The sequence below is a fragment of the Rosa chinensis genome, chromosome 6, assembly GCF_002994745.2.
Source record: "Rosa chinensis cultivar Old Blush chromosome 6, RchiOBHm-V2, whole genome shotgun sequence".
NCBI classification, from domain to species: domain Eukaryota; kingdom Viridiplantae; phylum Streptophyta; class Magnoliopsida; order Rosales; family Rosaceae; genus Rosa; species Rosa chinensis.
In genome coordinates this window covers 37,369,783-37,377,761 of record NC_037093.1, presented here as the reverse complement: position 1 = coordinate 37,377,761, position 7,979 = coordinate 37,369,783, and the positions used below count along the sequence as shown (strand labels likewise).

Here is a 7,979-nt window from a genome sequence, read left to right as displayed (position 1 = left end):
TCGTTCTTGTTCTGTGTTATTTCTTTTTCATTATTGGGTGTCTGATATGGATCATATGATTAGGTTTCTGAAATCTTTGTTTCTTAATTGCTCTTAGGTACTAAGGAATTGTGAAGGGGTTGTTTGATTTGATTGTGTAGTTTAGTAGATTTTCAATCGACACTTCTCATTGATCCATTGTTTAAGAGTGTGGATGGTTTTGAGGGAAAACATGGTATAACCATGTAATACTAGCTCTGATTATAGAGTAGAAGGACGGATTATGAGGAGGAAGGAAAAGATATAGAGGAAACGAGACAAAGAAAGAGGAATTAGAAGAGTGATAATCTAGGTGGGTTTTAATGATAGTGCAGGAGCTCAAACAAAGAGCAAGCTGTCTCTTAAGACTACCTTTGAAAAAGGGAAAAATCCTTTGGGGTTGTGGTGTGAGCTGTGAGGTGGGTGGTATGGATGGAAGGAAATAATAGGATATCTGGTGCAGAGTTTGTTTCTGTGGTGTTTTTTGGTTTGTTTTTATTTCTTGTGCTTGTTTCCTTGTTGTTTATGGATCACATTTATATTTGAAAAGTCTTAAGAGCCTGGTTAACATTTTGTAGTGTGTTTGTTCCTCCAGTTTTAATATTAATTGTTGGTGGTATTGGGGTACTAGTGCTTTCGAAGCTGCATGATGATAGCATATTTTGTCTGTGTAGCCATTTGAGGTGTAGTTGCATTACCTTTGATTACACGTATTTTTATATGTGTAATTATATCTAAAATACTAGAATTAAGCTAATTCTCAAGTCAATTATAATGTAATTAATCCATTTTTATTATTTTGTAGAAAATAAGCGTAATTGAATAAACAAGGCGAAAATGGAGCAAAGTTGGAGTAATTTGGAGTCTCGATGAAAGGATGAAATAGTTTACGCGGGTTAAGAATAGTCAAGGCCATTAAAAGAGTGTCTCCGATAGTATGTGTGGAATTGCAAGAAGAAGAAAAAGAATGAAGAGAGAAAAAAAAGAAAAATAAATAAATAATGCATCTTAATTAATTAAGTTAATTAATCAATTGATTAATTACTTAATTAATCAAGTTTTGTGGGAGTCTATCAGCCATGCACGTGCAGCACCTTAATTAAGGTTGCTTAATTAAGCAAGTCTTCCCACACGTGTCAACCAACCTTGAGCTCTTTCTTTCATCCTTGCACGGATCAGCCGCATCTCACCGTTCACCATTTCATTATTCTTCCTTCTTTGCCAATCTGCACCATACACGTGTTCACCTTTTTATCTCTTCCCTGACGCACACCACAACAGCCCATATATAATTGTATTGAAGGCTTGAAGAGGGAGAGACCTGAACCAACAGTAGCCGCAGCCACACCAAAAACAGAGGCAGCCCTTTTGGGCTGCTCTCTCTCCTCTCCTTCTTCTCCTCCATTTTTCCTCTTTTCTTTAGTTTTATTTTAGGGATTTCAAGGATTTACTCACCCAAAGCTTCAAGAATCTATCAAAGAGCTCAACCTCTACATGATTCAATATTTGGGTATTTTGTGGGAGTTGTAATTCAAGACTAGTCATGCTAGCTTTTTAGCTATTCATGATTTTTCTTGTTTTCTCCTACACTTCTCTACTCTTTTCTATTTGAATTTTGTAATTTTGATGTCTATGATTATGGGTTGTGAGTAATTTCCTTGTTGGGGGTTAGGGTTGTGTCCCTAACCCAAATTTTGTGTAAAAGATGTTTAATTTAATGTAATGATGCAATTTTCATATGATGGATGCTTATATCTATTTTTGTTGGGTTAAAATGCATGTCTAGGAGCCTAGTCAACTCTAGGGTGTGTATTTTGAGCATGTCTAGGATGAAGTTAGAGGCTTGACCCCCTCTAATTCCTAAGCTAGAAACCTTCAATTTCGTATTCGAGGGGTTATAAGCATGGTGATTTACACCCGTTGCATGATTGCGCGGGCGGGTTGCTTAGTAGTCTAATTCCTCAATATCTACGCCTCTTGATGTGAATTAGTGACCCTTGAACCGGCTCTAATTCATGCCAAGTGAGTCCCTACGGCCCTTGAACCGGAGTAGGAATACCATGAAAGGGAATTTCGGTCCTTGAGCCTTGAACCGCCTTGAATACGACTACCGCCAAAATAGGAAATATGCATCTATATTAGATTAGCTTCCGACATATGAGATTTGGGTGAAGGAACTTCCCTAACACCCGGCATTCTCATTTTTATTGTTTACATTTCACTTTTCTTTTTTTATTGCTTTACATTTCATTATTATTTGTTAAGTTAGAATCAACCCCCAAACACTAAACCCTTCCACTCATTTGTGCATATCCATCACTAGGCTCTTAGTTTTGATTAGGCTTTAGTGAAAATCAAAGCCGAGCATTGCTAAGGCTTGGTGCCTTAGATTAGTTTTATTTTATTTTATTTGTTTGCTACGTGTCTTTATTTCTAATTATCCAAGGATTGTGGGTTAGCCACTAATCCCCGTGGTACGATAACTTTGGGCATTATACTTCCCTATCTTGACAACGATACGTACGCTTGCGTAAATGTGTATCAAGTCAATGGCGCCGTTGCCGGGGATCGAACCCGGGTCACCAGCGTGACAGGCGGGAATACTTCCCACTATCCAAGTGAATGGCGCCGTTGCTGGAAATTATTTTATTCAAAAGTTAGTGGATAATTTTATTGCTTTATTTTCATTATAACATTTGATTTGAAATTCCCCAGTAATGAAATGATACTTCCTTATATTTTGTTTTAAGAATTCAGCGTATAGTGTGAAGCAAATATAATGTGATTGACTTTTGAATCCTATATTTTGTGCCCACCATTGTAGGGATTCTTCCCATCCTTTATGAACGAGCCTTGCACTTTTATGCATAACACCATTGTTGATTATTGCGTCAGCAGTCCTAAATCCATTTAGTTAGGTGTGAGGCTGATGGTAGCCATTTCGTTTCCTTCTTTCATATTTGGTGTTCTGATGTTCACATAATCAAAAGTGTACAAACCATTTGTTTGCTGTTCTCACAACATACCATAAGGGTGGCAATCCCCTTCTTTCATACTTGGTTTTCTGTTGTTCACATGTAATGTGTTCATACCTTGTATTTTCTGTTCTTACAACATATCATGGTAATTGATGATTTTTCGATTTCTTTATATTTGGATATGATTTTATAGGTAAAAATTTCTTGTTGCGTATAATGGAGAAGTTATATATCTATAGAGTTTTGCATTTATACTATTGTATAGATGGAGAAGTTTTAGGGCGCAACTTTTGAAGATAATTTATTATTTTCTTATGATACTACCGCTCCTGCTCCTTTTTTTTTTGGGTAATGTTACGTTCTAACTTGAATATCATAACTTTGCAAGACTTAGATCTCTACTCGATTTGTCATGATATTTGTTACTGATGGGTTTATGCAGTAAAAGACTAGAAAATAGTCTAATTTTTTATGTTACTAATATGGATCTAAAATTGTTTGCTTGAAAAACTTTTACTGGGTTGGATGAATTTTTGATGATAATTGTTTCTTAGTTAAATTATTTTCATATAGAACAAGGTGCATGTGATTTGAATCCAACACTTGCTTTACTCTCTGTTTTGCTTAACTTTTGTACTAATTTACCTGTTTTGCTACATTTTGGCAGGAAACTATTGGTGATTGCAAAGGTGAGAGAGAAAGGGAGCTCAAAAAGCTGTTGGAAATTTATAATAGCAAAATAAGGTTAGTCAATTCAAGTCTACAATTGATTCTTTGTACTTGCTTTGTTTAATGGGGTTGATGAGATAAATTTGTGCTTTATTCAGGACCTTTCTTGGTTATTTATTAGTATGTGATATGCATGTGCATGTTCCTTATGCTGTAGGTACTTGCATGATGTATTAAAAGAGTCCAAAATGCAAGACATGGTTTGTTTCATTGACCCTGCAATGACTGGTGAGAAAGGGTGTGGGAGGGCAACATCGAGGTCCCGAAGTATAAAAGATTGCCTCATAAGTGCTCCTCCAAATCAGATTTTCTTGTTGCCTTACAATGCATCGTATGTGTATGCTTAAACTAAACCTTTGTTATCATATGATTGCCGCCATTACATGCACATGGATATTTCTCTAAATTAATTTAAATGAATTGTAGAGTTCATTGGATGTTGACTGTGATCGATCCGCTATTACATTCTTTGTACTTGCTTTGTTTAATGGGGTTGATGAGATAAATTTGTGCTTTATTCAGGACCTTTCTTGGTTATTTATTAGTATGTGATATGCATGTGCATGTTCCTTATGCTGTAGGTACTTGCATGATGTATTAAAAGAGTCCAAAATGCAAGACATGGTTTGTTTCATTGACCCTGCAATGACTGGTGAGAAAGGGTGTGGGAGGGCAACATCGAGGTCCCGAAGTATAAAAGATTGCCTCATAAGTGCTCCTCCAAATCAGATTTTCTTGTTGCCTTACAATGCATCGTATGTGTATGCTTAAACTAAACCTTTGTTATCATATGATTGCCGCTATTACATGCACATGGATATTTCTCTAAATTAATTTAAATGAATTGTAGAGTTCATTGGATGTTGACTGTGATCGATCCGGACAATGAAATTGTCTATTTTATGGATCCATTGAGAAGACGTCTTGCAGGCGGAGAATGGAAAGATATTGTTGACACGTAAGTTGCTCAAAACTCCTTGGTTCACTGGAAGTTTTCTTATACATTGTTGGTCCGGTCTAATATTGGTCAGAGAACTTATATATTGTTGGTTCTTATGTTGGTCTGCTTATATATAGTGCCATATCAATGTTTAAAGGGGAACGTAACAAGAAAGGACGAAGTTCTGTTCAATGGAAGAACACGGCAGTATGTGTTCGATATAGTTATTTCCTTTCGAATAATAATTTAGTCAATAATTAGTAGTATATGTGTGTATATATATATATATATATTGTTGAATGATAGTGTGCTGTCTACTTTTTTAGGGTATTCCATCACAGCCAAAAAACAAACAATGCGGCTATTTTGTGATGAGATATATGAGGGATATCATCCATGATACAAACTTGTCATTTGCAGATAAGGTAACTAAAAGTTCTCACTTTGAAAATGACAAGTCTGCATGTTTGCCATTAGCTTTCAGAATAGTCTTGTTTAAGTTTATCAAATGGCATGAGTCGTAGTTTAATTCGTTGTGACTTTTAAACGGTTACGTGCAGTGGGCTAGGAGAGCCAACCATGTTTATGGTCAAGTGGAAATTGATGAAGTGCCTAATGAGATCGCAAGTTATGTGGTGAAGAACATCCTCAAGCTGTAAAGTATGTAGTTACTCATGCCGTAGAAGCTCTGAAGTGAAATAGGGAGGAAATGTGTATTTGTGCTCCGAAGTGACAATTTAAAGTACATTTATGGACCTATTTTGTTAGTGGAGTAGTATAGATGTGCTCCATCTTTTGGTATTGGAGTATTATAGAAATGCTCCTTATTTTGCATTGTCTAATCCATTTAGGTACAACTATGTGGATTATAACAATATTAGATATAATACATATTGGTAATTACTGTTTATTTGGTGATTTTTGATTTCATTATTAAATGTGAATCATACAATCAGGACAACAAAAAGAAAAAAATATCGTATGAGTAGATTTGTTACTCATATCATTGATGGATATCAATTCAGACAACATGAATGAATCAAAAACATTGTCCAAAGCGTTACACCACAACTGTGTCGAGTACTGAATGTTCACAACATCCACAAAACACAAAACTGTCGTCTGAATTCAAAACATATCACTAATGCTATAAAAAAACAGTTGTCTGAATGTAAGTCACACAACGGCTATAGGAAAAAGTGACTTCTTAATTGGAAACATACAACGGATGCTTAAGTTGCCCGTTGTCTGAGTAAACTTCACACAACAGTTAATGTTGTCGAGAGCCTATCGACAGCATGTCGACATGGATGCCGAGTCATTTAGAATATAGTTTTCTAAATGCACCTTCATCAGACGTCACCGAGATAGACGACAGCCACCCTCTATATCAGACGACAGTTTTTAATTGTCGTCTGATTCAATTTCTGTAGTAATGATTGGTGGAGAATGACCATTGCTTAATTTTGAAAATAAATCTGAATCACTGGGAGCTAATGCCTTAACTTTGGGTGCTTTCTAAGTTTTGAGAAACCAAACTTCTTCTTTTGCTCCTTTATCATCACCAAAATGTTCTCACTCATTGAACAAAAGGTTCATAGGCTCAAACACCTTAAACATCATCGTTTTCCCAAAGACTTCCATGCTGAAGATGTCATGGAACATATTGATATTGGTGTGAGCTATGGCCATGAACGGACGCCCTAGAATCAACGGAAATGATATAGATAAAGGTGCCTCCTCCATCTCAATAACAAAGAAGTCAGCTAGCAGGATCAATCCATCCATAAGCACTAGCACGTCCTCAGTTACTCCCACATGTTATAATAATGAGCGAGCAACAAGTTCTATTATCACCGACATTTCCTTGAGCTTACCTAGATTAAGAGTTGAAAACACAGAGTAGCGCATTAAATTTATACAAGCTCCTAGATCTAGTAAAGCACTATCAAACCTTTTTGCACCAAAATGCATGGAATGGTGAAACACCCGGGATCCTTAAGCTTCGATGGAAGCTTTCGTTGAAGCACAGTTGAGACTTCATTATTAAGAGCTGCAATCTCATTCTTGAACTTCTTCTTTTTAGTGCATATCTCCTTGAGGAATTTGGCGTATTTAGGCACTTGCTTGATGGCATCTAAGAGAGGGATATTGACTTAGACATCGCAAAATATGTCTAAGATATTCTTCTCGTTCTCTTGCTCCTTGGATTTTGCAAATCTGTTTCGAAAACGCAAACAAGAGGAAGAAGGATTAGCAATAACCGAATTGGAAGAGTTAGAGTCCATACCTTTGGTTTTCGGTTCCTTCACTTATGGGGGTGACGTTGGGACCTTAACCTCCTCTGTTGAGGTGGTTGGATTATGCTCTTCCTTATTGGTTGTGAGCTTCTCTTCTTCCTTAAGCACATCCTTGGTTTCTTCGATGTTTTAGATACTTTTTCAAGCTTCTTTCCACTCCTTGTGGTTACATCATTGGCACTTTCAAAGTTTACCTTTGGATTCAAAATGGTGTTGCTTGGTAGCTTCCCTTGCTCATAAAATCAACAATTTGGCCCATTTACTTCTTTAGGTAAGCTATATCCTTGTTGTTGACCTTAAATCAAAGCTTGCGTTGAAGCTTGGAGCGCCTTGATCATCTCATCATTTGAAGTGTATAATGCTTGAGGTTGGGGTGGTTGAGCTTGCAGTTTCGCTTGATAGAATCCCAGAGGTGCATGGTTGTAGGAGTACGTTGACATTCTGAACATTGTCGTTATCCCTCCATCTGAAGTTAGGATGATTTCTCCAACCCTCATTCTAAGTGTTTGAGAATGGATCATTCCTTAACCTTTGTTGCCCTTGAAAATCAATGGAATTGGCACTCTGCCATCCTCCATTTTCAAGCAGTGAAGGACATTGATCAGTTGCATACATTTGCATAGAGCATGAAGTTCTGTGTAGAGAATGTTTACCTTTAAGCAAGGAAAGCATGAATGCACACCATGTGTGCATATGAGGGTAGTGAGTTAAAATCACCTAGAACTATGATTGATTTGCTTGCTTGATTATCTAAACTCTAATTTTTATGCTTATAGGAGCAATGAATTGATACTTAATCTGTAATGGAATTTATTTTTAGATAGTTAATTATAGAATTAACTGGTTGGTATTGATAAAATCAAAGGAGTTTAGGCCTTAATAGTCGTAACCGGATGCTAAGAGGGTAATTGGGTACTTGGATTGCATCGCTTATAGTTTGAACATTAATGCATACAAGGGAGGCTATGGTGGAAGACCTAAGCTTTAAGTCTCATCCATTTCATAACAACTTGT

The 7,979-nt window shown here is 36.5% G+C and overlaps 1 protein-coding gene across 5 annotated transcripts; it reads left to right on the top strand.

Moving 5' to 3' along the window:
• Positions 1 to 1,361: 1,361 nt before the first annotated feature.
• LOC112168778 lies at positions 1,362 to 5,545 on the top strand. 5 transcript variants are annotated; one of them, XM_040509744.1, is made up of 8 exons: positions 1,362 to 1,528; positions 3,664 to 3,740; positions 3,883 to 4,056; positions 4,307 to 4,480; positions 4,576 to 4,683; positions 4,803 to 4,872; positions 4,992 to 5,090; positions 5,226 to 5,545. In XM_040509744.1, exons 3-8 carry the CDS (start codon positions 3,914 to 3,916, stop codon positions 5,322 to 5,324), a joined length of 693 nt encoding a protein of 230 aa, XP_040365678.1. In that variant the 5' UTR covers positions 1,362 to 1,528; positions 3,664 to 3,740; positions 3,883 to 3,913; the 3' UTR covers positions 5,325 to 5,545. The 5 variants fall into 5 exon arrangements, with proteins under 5 accessions (XP_040365678.1, XP_024161465.1, XP_040365677.1 ...); XM_024305697.2 differs by lacking the exon at positions 1,362 to 1,528 and adding an exon at positions 2,175 to 2,674; XM_040509743.1 differs by lacking the exon at positions 1,362 to 1,528 and adding an exon at positions 2,175 to 2,936.
• The last annotated feature ends 2,434 nt before the right edge of the window (positions 5,546 to 7,979 follow it).

Excerpts from the sequence above, each read along its gene's own strand:
- LOC112168778 (XM_040509744.1), top strand. The coding sequence starts at position 3,914 with ATGCAAGACATGGTTTGTTTCATTGACCCTGCAATGACTGGTGAGAAA. Across the intron at positions 4,873-4,991 it reads TTCAATGGAAGAACACGGCA|GGTATTCCATCACAGCCAAA; the intron begins GTATGTGTTCGA and ends CTACTTTTTTAG. Across the intron at positions 5,091-5,225 it reads ACTTGTCATTTGCAGATAAG|TGGGCTAGGAGAGCCAACCA; the intron begins GTAACTAAAAGT and ends GGTTACGTGCAG.